General features: G+C 42.8%; 1 protein-coding gene across 5 annotated transcripts in view; it reads left to right on the top strand.

Moving 5' to 3' along the window:
- Window positions 1-19,679, top strand: part of LOC112157760 — a 27,440-nt gene extending 7,761 nt beyond the window's left edge. The window contains exons 5-23 of one of the 5 annotated variants that reach the window (XM_024290742.2): window positions 1,983-2,099; window positions 2,166-2,282; window positions 4,292-4,452; window positions 4,962-5,108; window positions 5,203-5,305; window positions 5,960-6,085; window positions 6,172-6,354; window positions 7,630-7,868; window positions 8,024-8,746; window positions 10,795-10,888; window positions 10,988-11,089; window positions 12,401-13,411; window positions 14,068-14,190; window positions 15,326-15,454; window positions 16,576-16,768; window positions 17,101-17,225; window positions 17,835-18,025; window positions 18,171-18,304; window positions 18,377-19,679. In XM_024290742.2, the coding sequence (XP_024146510.1) occupies window positions 1,983-2,099; window positions 2,166-2,282; window positions 4,292-4,452; window positions 4,962-5,108; window positions 5,203-5,305; window positions 5,960-6,085; window positions 6,172-6,354; window positions 7,630-7,868; window positions 8,024-8,746; window positions 10,795-10,888; window positions 10,988-11,089; window positions 12,401-13,411; window positions 14,068-14,190; window positions 15,326-15,454; window positions 16,576-16,768; window positions 17,101-17,225; window positions 17,835-18,025; window positions 18,171-18,304; window positions 18,377-18,609 (4,251 nt within the window). In that variant the 3' untranslated portion in view covers window positions 18,610-19,679. Of the gene's footprint in view, window positions 1-1,982; window positions 2,100-2,165; window positions 2,283-4,291; window positions 4,453-4,961; window positions 5,109-5,202; window positions 5,306-5,959; window positions 6,086-6,171; window positions 6,355-7,629; window positions 7,869-8,023; window positions 8,747-10,794; window positions 10,889-10,987; window positions 11,090-12,400; window positions 13,412-14,067; window positions 14,191-15,325; window positions 15,455-16,575; window positions 16,769-17,100; window positions 17,240-17,834; window positions 18,026-18,170 lie in introns of all 5 variants that reach the window. The other 4 variants (XR_004947268.1, XM_036210525.1, XM_036210527.1 and 1 more) reach the window with 4 other exon arrangements.
- Window positions 19,680-21,070: the final 1,391 nt, after the last annotated feature.

A 21,070-nucleotide genomic window follows, 5' to 3' on the forward strand; every position in this document is an offset into this window, starting at 1 on the left:
CCCCCCCCCCCCATCAGCACCACTCTGTTCTCTCTCTGCCACATCTTTGTCTCTTCTTAAACTATTAAGAAATAGGTTTTTTTTTATTTCCAATGAAACGTTGGGCTCTGAAGCGGCACATGAAACCGTGACGTTGGTGAGGAGCTGCAGCTCTAAATAATGCATGTGCGGCGCTCCGAGTGGGTCCTGACCAGACCAGGCTTTGTTCTCCTGCCTGCAGCATCCAGTTGTATAATGTTCTTTATCCGTTTGGACTCGCTGAAACGTACAGTTTGAAACTCGAAGAGAAATTCCTGTGTGTTTGGTGGGGAGGGGTGGGGGGTCACATGCATAGTTGGTCACATGGAAAAGCCTCAAAGTATTTTCAGTAAATGAACATAATTATGAGCGAGTATGTAGATAATATAGAGCCTCTGCGGTCTAAATCTGTCGGATTGCTTTCAGGCTTTCTTCTGAGCTTTGATTGTGTTTTCTTCTGGGAGCAGCACAAAATGAGCTGTCCTAACCTAACATGAATGTATCTAAAAAAACTGATAAAAGTCGCAAGCATAGAACTTTCAGGACCCACTGTTTCATCCATTTCAAGTATTTCTTTATTTTTACATAAATTGGAGCTCCAGCTCGCAGACGGACCAGGTCCTGCTGGAAGATGAAATCTGCATCTCCATCCAGATCCTCAGCAGAGGGAATCATGAACATTCTGCTGGACTGCAGCAGTGAATTTGGATTAAAGAAAACAGAGTTTACCAACACCAGAGCTGGACGTTACAACCCAGACCTTGACTGACTGGAGATTTCTCTCTGGACCTCCAGCGGTTTGGGTTCTGCTCCTCAGTCTTCCTCCAAAAACCTTGATTCCTAAATGAGACACACTTTCCTTTCATCAGAAAACATCATCTGACCAACAGTCCGGTTCTTCTTCTCCTTGATCCAGTTGAGACGGTTCGTTGGTCTGGGCCCTGAATTATTTTGACCTGAGGAACTCGACAGTTGTAATCCATTTCCTGAATCTGGAGGTTCTGATTGGTCACAGCTCTGCTGCGATTGCACAAAGGAATGTTGAACTGAGTTGAAGATTCGTGCGTGCTCGATTTGTGCGTAGAGCTCGCAACCCAACTTAAGAACTTGCATAGGAACGTGCACGTACGCGCGCTCCAGACGCAGAGGCCAGGAACTCTGGTGTGCACGTCTTTGTGTGCACTTGAACATGCGTCGACACGGCCTGTGTGAGCACCTTATGAAGGAAGGAAAAAAATGTGAACATTTGTAAGCAGTTTTAAACTCGAAAAAACATATTGAAAACTTTAATTAATTTGAAACTTGAATTAAAAAAAAAACTAAAGCTGTTACTAATAAAAAATGTTTATTTGTACTTTCAACTTTACTTTTTTCCGTTTCTTAGTCTTTGCTTTCGTTTCTCTGTTTTCAGTTTCGATTCAGATTTTTTTAGTTTTCGCTGTTGAGCTGATCCTGGTTTTACATTTCTCAGACACATAGGAATATTTTCTCACTTTTCTCTCATTTTTATTCTTACTGTTCCACTTTCATAGAAGAATAATTCTAGCATTGGGATGAAAACGAGGATCTAATCACGATGAAGATTTATGTAACGTCTTCATGAAAAACTGCACGGAGGAGATCGATTGACAAGAACAGCAAACTCAGGCTGAAAATATTCAATAATATTTTTTCAAATTTCCAATAATTCCTTCAAGTTTTCAACATATATTTTCAAGCTTTAAACTCCTTTCAAAGATTTACTTGTTTTACTCAAACTCACAATCCTTTTTTTTTTTCTAATTTTGAGTCTGGTTTTTCATTCGCTTTGAGCTGATCCCGATTTGACCCCATACTTGTAGGCCAAACAAAGCCGCTCATGACTATATTTCTTTTGGAGGGGGGGATTCCCTAATTAAAAAAAATAAAAGTTTCTCCCAAATGTCTTCGTCTGTTAAACCAGAACGCTGCCTCTTCTCTTTCAGCAGCCGCCCAACCAAAGGCTTCACAGCGTTTACATCATTCAGCCCACCAAGAAGGAGGTGCTGAAGCTGCTGCTGAAGCTCCTGGCTCCATCAAAGACCCACTCCCCTTCCTTCAGAGTGAGTAGAAAAAAGGAAATGGCTTCATTTACATGCGATTCTTCTGTAAAACTTCTCATTTTGTAGAAAATCCTCCTAAAAGAACTCCAGGAGCTCTCCAACTACATCGATCGCAGCCAGCTGCCCGTGTCGCTCGGCGGGTATTTGAGATACTGTCACCAGAGCTGGGTCAGCTTCATCAAGGTAGAGGCTTCCTCTTCTCAGTTCACTCATCATGTCTGGTCCTGTCAGAATCCCATCACGACTCTACAGGTCCTTCGTCAACCTAATCTACAATTCTAAAATCCAGTGGCATGAAATGAGACTGGCAAATATAAAATAATAATAAAACCACAATGCATTTGGTTTGAATGATGAGTCTTTTGAAAAACTGTAAGTAAATTTAATAGTCAAATATCAGCTGTTTATACACGTCACACTCTGAAGACGGAACTTCTCCGTCGAAACATGACGTATGATTTAAATTGCGTGTCTGATAACAAAAATATAAAAAAGTTGTAAGTAAATTTAACTAGAGAATCTGTTTTACCTGCAATAATGCTATTGTGAATACTTTCTGCTGAAAGTATTCGCTGAAGCTTTTTGCTGAAAATAGTGACACAATTTACTTTAACTGCTGAATGAATTTGCTGAAAATGCTAAAGCTATTTGCAAAATGTTACATTTGCTAAAAAACTGGAATTTTTGTTAAAGATCTTTGAAAGAGCGAAAGTTGACCTAAATTTCTAAAAATTTGTGATAAATTTGTTGTGCTTAAAAATCCTCAATACATAGTATGTTGCTTAAATATGAGCTAAACTCCAAATTAGCCAAAAAAACCTTAGTGGAGGCCATATTAGCAAAAAAAAAAAAAAAAAAAAAAAAGGGGGGGGCTAGCATGTTGCTCAGGCCACTAGCTAAACTCCAAAATAGCCTAAAATTCCTCAGTAAATCTGATTAGTCAAAAAACATTAACCAATTGCTAAAATAGAAGCTAAACTCTAAATTAGTCTTAAAAATCCCCAGAAGATGTCAAAATAGCCACAAACATTAGCATGCTGCTAAAATATTAGCCTAAAAAAAGACCTCAGTAGATAACATATTACCCAAATGAGCTAGTATAATGCTGATATAATAGCTCAATATCATTTTTAAATTAATATAAAAGATAAAAAAACACACCCCATGAATATATTTAAAGTCTTGTTGCTAATCTTCTTAAAACTACTGAATTTGAAGACTTTCTCATCCAGTTTCTATGGGGATGTTTTGCTCAATATTTCAAAAACTGTAAAGTTTATGAATACCAAAAATACAAGCAGTAATGCTCTGAACAACAAATATTTTTAGGGGTTGTGGGTAGTGAGTGTAATCAGTTACATCCATATTCTTATTTTTGTCTAAACCCTCCTTAACATGGAGAAGTCTGGATTCTCGTTGGTCAAACCGCTACCTTTTCCTGTTTCTTGCAAAGGCTTTTATTGTGAAAGGTTTGTAAAGGAGGACACTTGGTGCTAAATCACACAGAATCACTGAATACTACAGTGTTTCAGGAGTTTCATACAATCACCACTAAAAGTGTATTTGTATGCATTCATTTTGATTGTTTTTTATTCCTCATAGTTGTACATAAATAGTCAACAGTGGAGTAAATTCAGCCCAAAATATAGTCCTCCTCCTCCTCCTCATCATCATCGGTGATGAAGAGTGAGCCTCCGTTTCCATTTGTGAATCCATTCATGAGATCCACGCTGGCGGCTCTTTTGTCCGTTACCGTGGTGAAGCGTGTGCAAATGGATGGCGTCATCAGCTGACCTCATTAACAAGTGAAAGGAGTCCTCTCTCATGAGTTTGTACATTCAGCTGCTCCAAACATCAGAGACCTTCTACTGAAGAGTTCTCAGTCATGTTTAAATTTCGTATTTGAAATGGTTGAATGGTTTTCTGATCAATAATGTAGAAACATTTTACAGAGTTCCTTCATTTATCGCCTGAGCTGTGTTTACAACGAGTTACTGGGTTGTGGTCAGTGACAAATCAGCTCAGATGGCTCTTTGAGGTTTGAAGGTTGGTGACCCTTGACCCAGATTATTAACCAGCAGATCTGCTGGGTTGTTTGGTGTCGTACGACAAACCCTGGAACATGTGTTTTTAGACACCACTCAGTGTTTGGAGTACAGACTCTTGACGGTTGTTCTGGCTCTTTCCTGCAGGAGATTGACTCATTTGTCCAGGAGTTCGTGTCTGTGGTGCAGCGTCTGCCCTCGTGCATCTCCACCCTGCAGGCTATGTCCAGGCTGCAGCCCCCCTCCACCCTCAAGGATCTGCAGCACTTCTGCTACACCAACGAAGCAAAGTTCCTGCAGCTCAGGAGGTGACATTCATGCTCATCCTTCGACTCTGTCCTCTCCTTTACCGGAATGTCTCTCATTCCTCTACGATGGTTTCAGAATTACCTCTCTAACTGCACCAGTTCATTTAGTTTCACTCCTTCAGATCTTTCTGGTGTTCCTCAGGGTTCTGTCCTGGGGCATTTGTTCGAAACAAACACAGGGACATCGTTCTACTCCTTTTTTACTCAACATTCCCACAACATCACCCTCCACTTCTCATTAAAGTCTCCCTCCAATAAAAACCTTTTTTTGAGTTTTTAACATGTCTGTGTGTCATTTTTCTTCTGAAAGAGAACACATTTTGTTTTTGCATTTCCGAGTATTTCTCCTTCTAAACAGATTCCCAGAGGGCGAACATGATCGTCCTCTCGCACTTTTAAAGCTGCGTAATAACTGCTGGACTCACATTGGAGCCACGACGTTAGCTGTGTGAGCCCGGGTGAGCCCATCGGCTCAGACTCTGACCTGCATGTTTGTGCCGAGGCTGCAGGGATCTGGGTCTGGACGAGCTGCTGAGGCACTGTGAGGGTGTGGTGGAGAAGCTGCACCTCCCTGACTTGGACCCGTGCTACCAGGACATGGTGGGCACCACCCTCTTCACCCAAACCGCCTTCGACATGCTTCAGAACCACAGCAGGTTTCTAAATGGACCTTCTCACTTCCTGTTGTTCAGCCGTGTTGCAGCGTGTATCTGTGAGCTCCTTCCTTTTGGGTTTCTGTGTGTCCTCCAGAATCACTGCTGCGGTGGAGAAGGTGGAGCTGCTGTGGCAGCAGGCCTTTTCCAAAGCCCATCTGCAGCTTCAGGTGGTCCAACTGCGCAGTGACGCCCTAGAGGTGAGTCTGGGGGGTTCAGAGCAAATGTTTATGAAGAGTTTGACCGATGGAAACTGATGTGCTTCTTCAAACCTAACGATCGAATCATGAAAACGTCACACTGTAAATAAAAACAGATCATTTGAAAATATTTCTAAAGCACACATTGTAAATTTGAAAGAAATATTGAAAGAAAAAATCATCTGTTTTTGCAAGAAGCATAGAAATTAGTAAAAGCTTTCATAAATGTCTTAGATGATTTATGCCTCAAACTGATGTTTTTATTGATGTGAGGCTGGTATCTAACAGTCTGTAGAAACCCATATAATGAAGCTCCCACTGCTGTGTTTTTTACATACATCAGTGACATTCTTCTATAAGTGATTAAGTCAACAGAGTTGTGTTTGTTTGTCTTGTAAAAAGAGAAAAATGAAACTGATATGAATCTTAAACTGATGTAAAGCTTCATTTTGTTATCCACTAACATCCCAGCTGCTGGTTCTGATGGTTCGTTTGTGCTGGAAGAATTTCTTTGACGTGCGCTCTGTGGCTTCATGTGTTCTTCCACTTTGTCATTGCTGTGACTGATCATCCACATGACCATCCATGAACCTCCACGGTAGAAAGTCTGGTTTCTGTGGAGCGTGGTCAATCCTCTGAATCTCCCCTGAACAGATGACGGAGAAGATCGAACGCCTTCAGGAGAAGCTTCAGCCGTACAAACTGGAGATTGCAGAGGACGGCGTGAAAGCTGAAACGTTGCTGTCTGAGTTTAAAGGCTCCATTCACACTCCTGCTGTGGTGAGCTGCGGTTTCTGCTTGGTACCAGGCGTAAAACTCGTCCTTCTCCCTTCAGCTGCATGTGTGTCCCTTCTCTCCTGGACCAGGCTCTGGTCCGGTGCGCTGAAGACTTGATCCACACGGTGGCCGAGGTTCTGCCTTTGGAGGCTCGGAGCCGGGAGAGCTGGGTTCTGGACCTGGAGAGGCTGAAGGACAACCTCCACTCCTCTGTGCATTACATCCATCAGACCCTCAGAGCGGTCCACAGCTACCACCTCCACCACAGCAAGGCGAGTTCCCTCGCCTGATCAGAGGAGGCAGACGGGACAAACCCGAAACTGTCCAGATCTTTGAAAAGGTTCACAATAGACACAGAAGCGCCGCAGAGCCCAGCATCCGCTCTCCTGCAGTTCACACCGCGCATTTTTCAGCAACGGTTGACAGACGCTTCTGCCAGAACTTTTTTGTTTTTGCCATCAAGGGTAAATTAATAACCTAAAAATATGACCTCATGGTTCTGCTAAGAAGAAGCAAGTAGTTAGTAGACCTGGGAGAAAGGGAGCTAGGTGGCTCCTAAGGGTGCCACCTGCTGGAGGGGGCGCAAAATTGCAAGGATTTTTTATTTTATTATTTTTTTTCTTAATTTTAACACACCACTCATTTAAAAAAAATGTTTAAAAAAGGTAATAAAAGTTTGACAAAATCAATAATTTTGTCTGGTGCTGCGCTCCTCTTTACCTGATGCACCTGATGTCGACGATGGGGGGGGGGCAGTGTTATCTGTTAGAGCTTCTTTAAAACTTTAAGGATGAAAAAGCAGAAAAACAAGCCGTCAGGGACAGTTTTAGGTTGAAAAAAAGAAAGGAAGAGGAGGAAAAAACTGACTCGAGGCAGTTGTCTGTTTTATTTACATTCATTACATTCATTCCCCATTTCGGTCAAAAAATGATTTTGTTTTTGCTCAGAAAAGAGGAATTTAACTGGCGATGGAGTTTTTTTTTTTCTCTTTTTAAACCCTTAACAGAAATCTTGAAACCTTAAACACTGGAGATGTATAAAGATCTAGATCCTGGGAGAAGAACACTAAATGTCAGTGCGTCTGTCTTCCACTGCAGAGGTTGGGGGTTTGCGCTCTGGCTAGAGAGAAGTATTTTTATACTCAGTAATGTTTTAAGTGATTATTATATAACATATTCCAGGCAGCTACAGTGTTTCTTTTTGCATTCAGTGATATTCGTGTGTATGGGTGGAGGTGCACAAATCACATTTTGCCTGGAGCTCCATGCACCCCTGTGACCGACACTTCTTTAATTCTGTTGTTGAGACACACAGAGAAGTGTGTGTTCTGATTGTGTGTTTATCTTCATCTCTACACTCTGTTTAGATACAAAAACATGATCACATTTGCCAATTTTGGTGTTTTATTGTGAAAATTTTATTATACTTTGAAAATAAACTGGACTTTCTCATGTATCTTGATGGAACTTCCTGTCAGAATTGAAGCAGTTTCTCCTGGTTTTCAGCTCCATGCATGTGATTAACTGCAGGTTCTGACCCCCCCACAGGTCAGCAGCTGGTACCATCTGGTCCTCTGCGAGAACTTCCTTCAGGAGCTGCTGTCTGGTGTCTATAAAGATCCAGCTTCTTCTCGGAGGGCTTCCATTCCTGCGTGGCGGCAGAGGCTGGCGCGTTTCCTGAAGAAGAATCCGCCTCCAGACATGGAGGTGCTGCTCCATCTGGCTCATGTGTCCAATGCCATCCCAGACCCGGAGATCCAGCAGGCGGGGAGGCAGATTTCTCAACGGTGAGACCTTCTACTAGTTCTTGGGTTTTTTTCTAAACTGTTAAATGAAAGAACTAAATCTTATACAACAGTTTTCAAATCTGGAGGTTCCAGTTTTTGAAGCTGAATCCTTTTGCTGCTGGATTTGTGAACTTTGCATTTGTGGTCCCCCTCAGCTGCATGACCCTCAGGAAGCTCCTGATCTCCTCTGGGCCAGTGCCGGTGGAGCAGCTCCAGCTGGCCCTGCAGTGGCAGTACGATCTGCTGCGGAGCAGTCGGGTTAAGCCGTCGTCCGACAGCGACACCGTGGAGGAGCTGCAGCACAGCTCTTCAGAGCCAGAGCTCAGAGGAGGTGGACTGCCTTCGCTCGGCTCCTTTGACTCCGGCTTCGGGCAGCTGGAGGCGCCCGTGGGGAGGGGGGGCATGGATGGGATCGGGGAGGCCGTGAGTCCGGGCCGGAGGCAGCCTCAGATCCAGGAGGAGATCTGCAGCGTGTCAGACTGCGACCCAGAGGAGCTCGGCTTTGGCTCCGTGGGAAACTCCTCCAGGGCGAGCATCCGGGCCCCCCCCAAAGGGCAGGCGGACGCCGTGAACTTTGAGATCAAAGTGAAGCGCTCTGCGGCCCCCCCCACTAACCCCTGGTTGAGCCTACCTGTAGATGATCTGGAGGACTCTTACACCGTCACTATCACGCCGAACCCAACGCCCCAGAGGACAGGCTCCCATGATGCATCAGAGCTCCACGCTGCTTCCACGCAGACGGAGTCCCGGAGCAGCGTGGAGGATCCCGAGGTCGGCCGCACCGGAATCCCGTCCAGCACCATCGCCGAAGGAGGAGACGAGCGCTCCACAGAGGACTCCTACGACCTCCACGGGCAGAAGGCAGACGCTGCCAGCAGGTAGATCTTCGTCTGATAACATCCAGCAGTAGGAATGTAACATTCAGTCACAATTCGATTCACAGTTTTAAAGTCAAAATTTTGACTTATGCAGATAAAACAGACCGAGAGGTAAAGAGAGATTATAAAAAGAGCACGGCTCCCAGGAAGGAGCCAGAAGAGAAACAGTCGTGAAGCTGCATCGTCATCATGACTATAGTCACGGGAGATTGGTCAAAGATGCAGTAAAGTTTAATGAAAATGTAAAGTTGCAGAAAAGGGCAACAAATCTCGGCTTTGCTTGAAGTTGTGTTAATAGTTGTGACATCCTGGAGGGACTGACTTATGTGAAACTTTTAAATCTAAAGGAGCTGGAGGGGAAGCACGGTGTAGGTAACAGATGTGCTCGGCCTGTCAGATCGGCTCGGGGGCTTGCGACTAGTGATGATGTCACGCTGTAACAAACGAGTTGGCTGATTTGCAGATTTTCTGTACTGAAACTGATGTTTACAATACAGTTTATTTTTCAAAAAAGAAAAGAAAAAGTGTTAAGATCTGCTCGGGCTATTATCTATTATTTTGGCATTGACAGCTCCTTCACTAATGTCTGCTCTCCTCAGTGTTTGTGTAACGGAGCAGAAAGTGAGCTGCATATTCTAGCGGGACTTCATCCGGTCCGTGCGACCACTTCAACATTGGCAGGATGTATTTAGAAAAAATACGTGCGAATAATTACTTTCTTTTTAAAAAAATGTGCGACCAACAACAAGCTAGCATGCTACTCGCTACCACCCACTTTACCTCAAACTTCATGCTTCCCAGCCTGATTTCTCTCTATTAAAATAACGATCATTATCCCGTGATGATTCCTCTCCATCGGATTATTTCGTTGTCAAGTTTTTGCGGCTGATTGCAAATATTCCTTCTCCTTTTGTGATTCTTAACGTATTTGTTCGGACCTCCTCGGTTTTTAACTCGGGAAGAATCCGTGCATTGTTATGGCGGAAGTGTGTCATTCCCCGTGTCACGTGACAGTGTTCTAATGGTCCGGACCAATCACAATCTTACACGTCATCTATGCGCAAGCCCCTGAGCCGATCTGACAGGCCGAGCATATGTGGTACCTACAACGGCTGAAGGGCATTCAGCCCTCAGCTACACACACTCACAGGCACACTAACAAGCACACTCACAGGGGCACACACACATACTCGCAGGGGCTAGCACAGACTCATACACACACAGTTACAGGCGCGCGCGCACAATCACAGGTATGCACTGAGTTTGTGCGTACATGCATGCAATCACACACTCGCAGGCATGTGCGCACAAACTCCGGCAAGCATACAGGCACACAAGCTCACGCGCACACAGGCACTTTCACAGGCACGCACACTGACAAGTGTGCACACACAGGCACTCAGTCACAGCGAGCCTGCATGGAGAAATGTCATCTGCTCTGCTCAGGCCGAGACAATCCGATTTCTTTTTAATTTTCTCCAAAAACAAACATGTTGGTGAGTTTGAATCAGTTTTTTACCGATTCACGAAGAATCGTTACATCCTTATCCAGCAATAACGAGTGATCTCATGGAACAGTGTCCTGTCTGCGTTCTTCGTGTGTTCCCCTCAGAATTTACTCTTCTCAAACTTGACTGACTAACCAGACCCAACCTTATGCTGCAACTTCAACATGATACTCGACTCTGTTGATGAGCGATGGCTGCCCTCAGTCTCCAAGGCGGCTGGGACGCTGCACCACAGCACACGGGCTCGGTGTGGTGGTGCTGCTGTGGGCGAATTTTCAAAATAAAAGACCAGGTCTTCCTTTAGGTGAACTGGTGATGTCACATGGTCAGCTGAGTGAACATCTCTCAGGTTCACTGCTCGTCCTCAGCAGGTTGAGGGGATTAAACAAACGTTTTGTGGTCTTCTAAACGTATCTCTTTAGATTTTGTCCTCGATAGTAAAGATTCTCCATCTTTTAGTGAGGATTCAAAAGCATTCTTGCAGCTTCTGTGAGAACGTCGTGAGTTTGCTGCAGAGTTTAAGGAGGTCTTCTCTTCCAGCAGGATGGACTTCTCTCAGGACTGGGATGTGAAGGAGCAGGAGGGTCTCCAGGAGGTGGAGAAACTGCTGGAGAAGACGAATGAAATCCTGGAGGTGAAAACCTTCGAGTTTGAATCTCACATTGTCTCTCATGGATTATTAAATGCTTCTGGAGAACAACGGCGCTCTGTTCTAAGCTTCATTGTTGTGCAGGAGGAAGAAAATGTTTTGGCTATACAAGCTGTTCTGGATTCTCTGATGTGGACGGAGAATGATGAGTTTACACTGCTGGACAGAGAAGACCCGCTCTCTGAGGTACGTCTCTTTAGCTCCTCCTCTTCCTCCTTAGAGAATCTTCAGTTTCTTACAGGTTATTTTTGGTCTAAAAAATCAGCATTAACAGACTGACAGAGAAGGTTTGAACAATGAAGAGGGAGGAAAGTCTCACTTATGTGTGGGTAAAGACTCTTCTGATTTTCTAGCATCTTCATAACCATCCAATATTTGTCTGTTTTCCAAATAAAATAATATAATAAATGTGGAAGATTGTCTTCAAGTAAAGATTCAGTAAAAAAAAAGCTGTATTTTCTTTAAACCAAAAGCCACCTCCTGCAAAAAGGTGATCATGTGGTATGACTACACTACCCAGGATGCCTATAGGCGGCCAGTGATTGGTCAGAGGGGTTGATGGGAAGTTCTTCAGATGAATTGTGCTGTTCACGTTTGTCTCTATAATCTCTGATATCCAGAAACACGACAGATAAAACTTTAAACATTACAATAGAGTATTAGAGCCACCAAAAATAAATAAATTTATGATAAAAAAAGTCCTAATTAGTAATTAATTAATATTATGTAATTAATGAATTTCATAATTTTAGGAGAAAAAAGTAAAAAAAAAAATTTAGAATAATAAGCAAAATTATGAGAAAAAAGTTATTTTACGAGAGTAAAATGGTAGAAATGAGTACAAAAGTGAATATTTTATAATATTTATAATAACATAAGTTGAGAATTTAGAAAATTAAAGTTATAAATTTGTGAGTCAAAAATCTTTTTACTAAGAAAAATAAAAAACCAACTGTTTCAGTGTGAGAGCCGTAGAAGACTTTGTCAGCTTTTGTACTTCAGGATTGGTTTCACAAATAAGGAAATGCTACGTCTTTTAGTGAGTCAACATTAGCATAAGGACATTTTAGGGGGATGAAAGTATGGCTTTTTCCTTTTTAAATTACATTTCTTTTTCTTATCATTTTTTGACTTTATTTTTGTAAAATGAATCCATTGTCACAATTTTGCAACTTTATTCTTGTAAATCCTACATTTTCCACTGTAGTTTCATTGTAACATAAAATACAACCAATGCTCTCACTTTGTTACGTCAGTATGTATCGCGTCGCCAGACTCTTGACTACAATACCCACAATGCTCCAACAACCCGTTGTCATAATTTACCAAAGTCGTACTGAAAAGTTTGAACAGATTTTTTGAATCACTTAACCACAGAAATCCTTCCAGGTCAGTAAGAACAACCAGGCTGTGTCCATGAGGAACACTGTTTTAGGTTTGTCATGGATGTTTCGTCCACTGGAGTCTGATTGTTTTGTCTTCATCTGCTTCCTGCAGACGTCCTCCTCTGAGCTGCCTGAAGACTCCGACGGTTCTTTTGAGCTTGAATCAGAAGATTCAGCTGCAGAGAGCTCAGCGGCTGAAGCTGCTGGACAGACGGCTGAAGGATCATCTCTGTGCAGGCTGGACCTGCTGACGGAGCTGAGGGACGTCCACGTCCTGGACGAGCTGATCATGGAAGAGAGCGAGAAGATCCACAAACTCCGTCACTGTGAAGACCTCAACCGCCACCCCTCTGGACCTCCAGTCCCTGAAGAAAACTCTGCTTCTAGAAGGAGGGAGGCTTTTCGCTTACAGCTGGAAAAGGAGAGAAAAGAGGTGGAGAAGCTGGAGGAGAGTTTGGACAAAGAACAAGAAATGAACGAAGAAGGCAGATCTGAGGCCAAGAACTCGTGTTCGCATCAAAATGATTTTCAGGACCAAACTTCTCTACCATCAGGTCTCACTGAGCCCAAAGAAGATCCTCAGACATCTCCGAATCAGAACCCTGGAGGCTCTGAAGCTGACCCCTCAGTCTGTGGAGAACCTGCACTGAACAGGAGACCAGACGATGCAGCCTTTGATCCTGGCGGTCGCCCCCCCGCTGCAGCGGAGCAGGAGCCCCCTGAAGTGTTGGATCCAGCCTCCTGCTCTGCAGCTGAGGAACCGGGTCCTTCACAGAGGGGAGATGGAAGTCCAGACCTCAGTGGTCAGCTTCTTCTCACCCCGAAAGAACATCCTAATAAAAACAACAACAACAACATGATCCTTAAAAACAGTGAGAACTCTCCTAAAAGCACAAGTGAAGATGAAGACGACCCATCAGAGAGACTTTTGCTTCACGTGGACCAGCGGTCCACAAAGAACGTCCAGTCAACTCAAGAAACACGTCCAGAACAGCTGCTGGAGTTTGACCCGCATGGAAGACCCGAGCAGATGGAAACGCTGGGACTTCACAGCTCAGAGAGAATGAGGACGTCTTCCTGTGGGTCACAAGAGATGCAGCATCTCCACGACAACGTCAGAGACGTATGTTCCTTGTCTTCTGCTTCTTAATGATTACTGATGCAGAAAAAGAAAATGTGGTTTCACCAGCACAGCTGACATGAAGTAATCCTGATTTAAAGCATATTCACTTCAAATAAAGTTTTCTTCTCAGAGACGGGATTAGTTAGAATAATATACAATAATACACAAACATGTATGTGTAAATGTCATCATTTAATAGAAGAGTTTCATCAAATCCTCACAGATGAGGAAATTTGATCTTCAAATCTTGTTGAATTCAAAAGAAAATCCTATAATCCAAATATGTGACGGACACTTTTCCTCATTTGTGGCCCTGGAAGTTTCTAAAAAGTTTATCCATTTGTGCTGAGCTGTATGTTGAAGGATCCTGTCAGGAAAGGAAAATAAGCAGTGGGCTTCCTGTGCTTGGCAATCATTTCAAATATTTCAGAAACATTTAAAAATCTTTAGAAATGTATTTCTGCTCCAAGTATCAACGGTAAACAGCTCTAAGCTCCTGATGAAGCAGAACTCTCTTTGGTCCAGACCACATGGTGATGAACTCCTACTAAACCAGTGACTCTAGAACTGTTAAGGGAAGCTCAGGAGGAGATTTTAGAAAGTATCATCTGACAATCGTTAACTAAAAACTCTAATTTGTTTCTTCTTTTGTGCAGATGGCTCAGTTTGAAACTCCCATCGTTCTGGATACTGGATCTGGTTTGATGAAAGCTGGATTTGCAGATCAAGATCTCCCAAACGTCACATTCCCAACGATAATCGGAATACCAAAATACGAGGTAAACGCCAAAATAAACTCAAGTTTTTTAACAAAGACAGCAACCTGACATGGGTAAAAAAATACTAATTAGTTCCCTCGAAATAATAATTAGTTTCCACTGAGTAATAATTTGTTCCCACAAAATAGTTGAATCATTACCACAAAAAAGTAAATTGTTTCCACAAAATAATTAAATCATTCCCATGAAATAATAATTGGTTCCCACAAAGTAATAATTCATTACCATGAAATAATTAAATATTAAATAATTGTTAAATAATTGAATTTTGGACTCTTTCTCCCAACATGATGACGTCATAATAGGCTAAACCGTCAAAAAAAGTGAATGGGGGCAACATCCCTTACAGGGTTTTAAAAGCACATTTTTTTCAATATCCTGTAATGAAACCAAGAAACATGTCAGTTATATCCAAAAGAAGTTTTAGAATTATTATGGGATGGCCACGGGATTGACGGCTTGGACGCCGTATTGTGGCAGAGGTGAGAAATATGGAAATGTTCACATTTTCTTACAAAATAGGACAAGGAAACTTGATCTTCATGACATTCAATATGCGCCCCACAGGGTTCAGTCTACAGCCACAACCAAAGTTTCATTGACCTTCAACCTCAGGACGATGCCGCCATCATGAATCTCCCTCCTCAAAAAAAAATCACCTTTAGGACCCTAAACAAATGGAAACTCCTCCAGGGATTTTGACCTATCACCTCATATCTCCTGGAGCATCTTCGGGAAGCTACATGAAGCATTAGCATGTGGGGAATGACATGATGTGAAGGTCGTAGAAATGTGGGTGTGGTTAACAAAAACCTCAGTTACCAAGGAAATCCAAAAAGTGACATTTGCAGATTCTTCTAAAAATGACATGGACCGATTCGTAACCCCAAAGGAACCCGAAAATAAAATGATTGGTATGGAGAAAGGCAGCCATTTTAAAAAAGCCCTTGCTGATTTAATTGTGAAATGGTTCAGCCCTTAGGATTCATGTGAGCGTGGTGACCTGAACCTTTGGAACTGCAGAACCGGGCTCTGCAGATGAATTAGTCCCAACAGAGGACTGTCACATAAGCTGTTATGATCACAATGAGCTATTAAACACGTTCATGTTGTTTTCTTCCTCTCTTCTCTGTAGGAAATCATGAACGGTAACCTTCAGAGAGAGACCTACGTGGGTCAGGAAGCTCAGAACATGAGGGGGGTTCTGGCTCTTAAACGGCCCATAAAGAACGGGACCGTTCAGAACTGGGACGACATGGAAAAGGTGAGGGGGGGACTGAAAGGTCTTCCATACTTCCGCTACCAGAACCACAGAATCCGAGTTCCTAGTGGATAACGGAGATACCTGAGGCCCTGAGAGAATGACGGTGACGTCCTGGAGACCATCCTTTAGACCAGTGGTCCCCAAGCTTTTTCAGACCACGGACCGCTTTAAGTTTCACAGACCGGTCTGAACGAGAAGAAGTTGGTCTTTTTAAGCTTCTGGTACAGGAAAATATACTTTCAAAATAAAATGCTGCTACGAGAAATTTAGTCAAAAAAGTCTTAATATTTGTAGATATTTTTTACACAGATGCTGAAGATTCAATGAAACAAAGTTGTTGATTTGTAGAAGTTGTTTCTGATGTGAGAAAGATTCCATAAAGGAAACATTACATGATTCCTTTCCCTTTATAACAAGGGTGTCAAACTCAACAAGGGGCCAAAATCCAAAACACACTTTAGGTCACGGGATGAACAGGATAGAGATTTATTGAACACTGTAAAACTACATTTTTAAAACTTTAAAACGGTAACTTTTTAACATAATTATGAACTATATATATAGCATTACCTGTGATAATGCTAGTGTGAATGCTGTAAGCTGAATATGACTTCTGAAGATGCTGAAAGCAAAATAGAATGACACAACCGTCATAGAAGCTGGTATTTTTTAAACATAATACAAACGTGAATCCACTGTGTTTCCAACTTTATTATCTGTGTGTAAACGGTGGACAGTCGGATGTGCATATAAGAGTGGCTCCTAGCTACTAGCTTAGCTATCCAGTTAGCCATGCTGCTAGCTGCTTTAAGTCATGTGGCCAAGACGGATGTTGTGGACAGAATCCGGAAGTCTTTCAAAATAAAACTTCCTTCAGGTTTAGAAAATGAACTTGATGGAAATAATCTAAGTTAGCGCATTTATTTATGTTTTTCTGTCTGCGGCCCGGTACCGAGTGACCCACAGACCGGTGCCGGTCTGGGGGTTGGGGTCCTCTGCTTCAGACCACATCAGAATTGAAAGTGTTTTCAAACGTTTCTGTAAAGATCAAAGTTAAAGTTCAACTTGGTTATCGTTGCATGATGGGAATGGCGGCGGACACTCATCTGGCCTCCTTTCAGATCTGGGAGCACACCTTCCTGGCGCTGAGGGTGGAGCCCGACAATCACCCCGTTTTACTGACGGAGGCGGCCATGAACCCTCTGGACAACCGGCAGCGGATGGTGCAGATCATGTTTGAGCTCTTCAACGTTCCCTTCACATACGTGGCGCTGCAGGCGGTGCTGGGGCTCTACGCCGCGGGGAGAACCACGGGTACGGAGCTGTCCTGGTCATCTGATTTCTATGAAAAAACTCACTTCCATCATCTTTGGATCTATTTTTCAAAGTGTTCCCAGTGTTATCCTAATTACAATTATGCAGTTTTAGCTAAAATCTAAAAACCTGTCGTTTTCTAAGACATAGTTTCAGCAGAGCGGCAGGAGAAATTCACAACAAGTTGCATAAAGAAGTTCTCCAATACTATTTTTTTTCTGTATATTTTCTTTCCATCCTCTGAAAATTGTAACAAGACCATGTTAGGAGCTGTTATTAGTGTTTGGGTTTCCTGCTGAACGTCTTCAGAGCTGTGGGTGTGCTGCGTGCAGGTCTGGTGTTTGACTCTGGAGATGGAGTGAGCCACAGTGTTCCCGTGTTCGAGGGCTACTGTCTGCCTCATGCGGTGCAGCGCTTCCCGCTGGCCGGGCTGGATGTTACCACGCACCTGAAAAAGGTGAGTCTGGACAGGTGAGAAAAACAAAGCTCAAAACTGAATTCTGATGCTAACGCTAGCTTTCCACGACGGGGATGAGACGTAGATCTGCAGAAGATCTTTTTATAAAAAGCTATTTTTTCTTCAAGTTTGTTTTATTTATGCAAAAAAGGTGCAATAGTTTATTAAATGTATCATGTCTGTAGCAAAAACATAAATATAGATCAGTATCTTATTTTTCTAAAGGGTGAGTGAAGACTTTGTGACTTTGTTTTGGTTGGTGAGAAATCAACCTGAATGGCTCTTTAAGGGTTGAAGGTTGCAGACCCCTGATATAGATGAAGATTGAAAGGAGGTTCATAGATGCAGAGGAGGACATGAGGGTGGATGCTGTGAGGGAGGAGGATGAAGAGGATGTGAATTCTTCTCTGTGGCGCCCCCTAGAGGGAGCAGCAGACAGAAAACAGAGATTCAGTTTATGGCTTTGATCCTTAGAAGTGTCAAAATGTTGTTTTTGTCTATATGTCATTAAATCTCACTGGCTTCATCCAGTTGAAATGACCACACGTCTGGTCCGGTCTGGTTCCTGCGGTTGAATGTAAAGGTGGGCCTCCCTGTGTCTGCTCCCAGCTCCTGCAGGAGCAGGGCGTGGCCATGCGCACCTCAGCGGAGGAGGAGATCGTCCGGGAGATGAAGGAGAAGTGCTGCTGCGTGGCTCTGCACTACGAAACCGAGCTGAGTGGGAGGAGCCAGACCTGCAAGGAGATGCACTACACCATGCCTGATGGGCAGGTGGTGACCGTCGGCTCAGCGCGTTTCAGGTAACATATGCAGACGGATCAGAACAGTCCGTTTAGGGGAACTCCTTTATAATCTGAGCAGTCTGGATTATTTAATCTCAGCATTTTGGGGAATATTTAGGATCAGGAATAAGTCACGCAGTGTCCCTCTTTGGTTGGTACTCAGAGCTCCAGAGATCCTCTTCAAACCAGAGCTGATTGGACGGGATCATTATGGGATGCACGAGAGCATCTTCAAGTCGATCATGAGGTCAGACATTGACCTGCGGCGGAGCTTCCTGGAAAACATCGTCCTGTCAGGTAACCAGAAGACTCTTCCGGAATTCCGGCTGTCTTTCCTTTTTTCCATAGCTCATGTGGTTGTTGTTTTAGGCGGGAACACTCTGCTGCCGGGCCTCCCCGAGCGGCTGCAGGCCGAGGTCTCGGGCCTGGTGCCTGCAGACATGGCGGTGAAGGTCCGGGTCACCAGCCTCAAAGACAGAGACTTCCTGGTGTGGAGCGGAGGAGCGGTGCTGGCCAACTCGCCGTCCTTCAGCTCCGCGTGGATCAGCCAGGAAGAATACGAGGAGTACGGCCCGCAGATCGTCTTCAGGAAGTGCTTCTGAGGCGGAAGGGCTTTGGGGAACAAAGTGCAATATTTGGAGCTCCTGCAGGGGGCGTGAGCCGCCTGGAGTATTTCTGTTTGTGTCTCCTGTGGAGCCCGTTCTGTTCTGGTCGGGTGTGGATCTTGGTGCTGTCGAGTTTTCAGGTGACGCTTGCTCGCTTTAAGACGAGATACCCAAAGATTCAAACCAGGAGAAACGTGTTTATCATTGTTGGTTGTGCTGTTTTTTTTACTTTTCTTGGAGATGGTTCTATGTGTTCCAAAACCTTAAACTTATAGATTAGGGGTGTCAAACTCCAGGCCTCCTGGGCCGGCCTCCTGCTGGTTTTCCAGAAATCCTGCCATATCCGATTACCTGGATCAGGTGTGTTTAGCCTTCAACAGCGGATTGGTTGGAAAACATGTTGGTCAGCGGCCCTCGAGGCCTGCAGTTTGACACCGCTGTTATAAATGTTTATGAACTAGGATTGAAGCTGGCCTTTGATTGAGGTTTGCCAAGTACTTTTGTTTGGAAGAGAACTAATAATTTCAGCATTTTGTTTTTGTACAATCATTTAAGGTAAAAGGAATTGAGAGATGTGGTGAAAAACTGCTGAATTCTAAGTCTGGATAAAACCTCTCGCTTTTTTCTCTTTAGTTTTCCAGTGTTCGTTCTGAACTCTGAAGTTTGTCTGGAAACTCAATTTTGAGTCTGAGCTGGACGTTTAGCTTCTTACAGACTTTTCCGGATGGTGAAGTATTAAGAATTCTGTTGCAGTTTAGTGAAATCATCTGTTTTCCATGGATCTGCTGGGTTTGTGAAGTCTTCCTGCTCCATGGGCGTCTTTTACCTCTTCTTTTGATTGAGAAGTTTGTACTTGAAGCTGTTTTTTTTGAGTGTTTTTCTGCATTGCTGCCTCATGGGGGCGCTGTTTACCCTCAAAACCACTGAAGAGTTGGTGCAGAAACTTTCCGTTTGGTTTCCTGGCTAACTTGAAGAAAATAATTATTTTTCTGGACATTCAGAGTTTTGCATTTTATTGCTCAAACTCTACAGTCTCTTTTTTTCTTTTAATAAACTTTTAATTTCCTTTAGTTGTCCTATTTTCTTTCTTTCTTTCTTTTTTTTTTTTTATGCAGACAAAAGCAGGAATCTGATGCTCGTTTTGTTTTTCTGAACTCCCTCATTACATATTTAAGTGAAAATGCAAATGCTCGTGACTTTTCTCTAAATGGTTAATCTAGTATCACACATTTAACAGAAAAAACCCTAATAAATATGAACATTTTAAAAAGACTATGAATTCAGTGTTCTGATGATGAAAACGTAAACTACAATACATTTCTTTCAAATGGCAATTCGCTCAAGTGCAATGCATTGTGGTCTATGTCTACCAATCTAATGAGCATCATTGGACGATAGAGCGCCGTCCAGCGGCTGCTGCCCACCACTGAGAGAATTTTCCCATTGTGGGAGTAATAAAGGATTATTGATTGATTGATTGATCGAAACAGTTTTTTTTTTTCTTTTTTTGCATAGACTCGTTTTTTTCAGTTGTTGATTCAGACACCTTGAAAAATGGCAAACGCCCTGAGTAGTGAGGAATTCAGACGACCTTTGCTTGTCCCGTGCAAACATTGTTCCCACCAGTATACTTTAGAAGCTGAGGGGATTCCACAAATGATTTAAAACACAAAACATCACGTAATTAAATTCCATTGTTCAGTAATGTGACGTTTTCTATTTGAACTAGAAAAGTTGTGTTATCTGCAATAATGCTAGTGTGAATGCATTTTGCTGAATGAGATCACTGAAGATGTTTGAAGATGCTGAATAATGTCATGAACATGCTTAACGTTTTGAAACCAAACTTGCATAATTTGCAGAAAGTGCAAAAATAATAGAGAAATTCATGAAAAAAAAGAAAAAGGTTCCTAAAATATTAGCTTAAAATGTTGGCTCAAAAATCCTCAGATGCCAAAATAGTCATAAAAAAGCTAGCACATTGCTAAAATACTAGCTTAACTTAGAATTAGCCCAGAAAACATCAGTAGCATTGTCTGAAAATACTGAACATTTTGATACCAAACTTGCATTATTTGCAGAAAGTGCACAAATATTTGAAGAATTATGTGAAAAAAATTTCAAAATTTGCATAAAATTTCAATAATTGTGTAAAATTTCAAAAACTGCAAAAGTAAAAGCATGAGAAGTTGTAGAATGTTAAAGATTTTCTGTTTAAACATCACCAGAGACGCCGCGGGTGTGAAAGGGTTTATCATCCAAAGGACGGAGGTGGAATCCAGAAGAAAATGAAGCTTCGATGCTTCATGAAGCTTTACTTACCTGTCACACTCTGAAACTGTCGAGAAATAAATAGGATAATCCAAGACTGAGGTCATGCTAGAAGATGGAGAAAACTGATGCTCAAGATCAACTTGATCTTCTAACTGCGGCTCAATACTACCAGAAGTTAGCTGGT

This window comes from Oryzias melastigma, linkage group LG24 (assembly GCF_002922805.2).
Source record: "Oryzias melastigma strain HK-1 linkage group LG24, ASM292280v2, whole genome shotgun sequence".
Taxonomy (NCBI): Eukaryota; Metazoa; Chordata; class Actinopteri; order Beloniformes; family Adrianichthyidae; genus Oryzias; species Oryzias melastigma.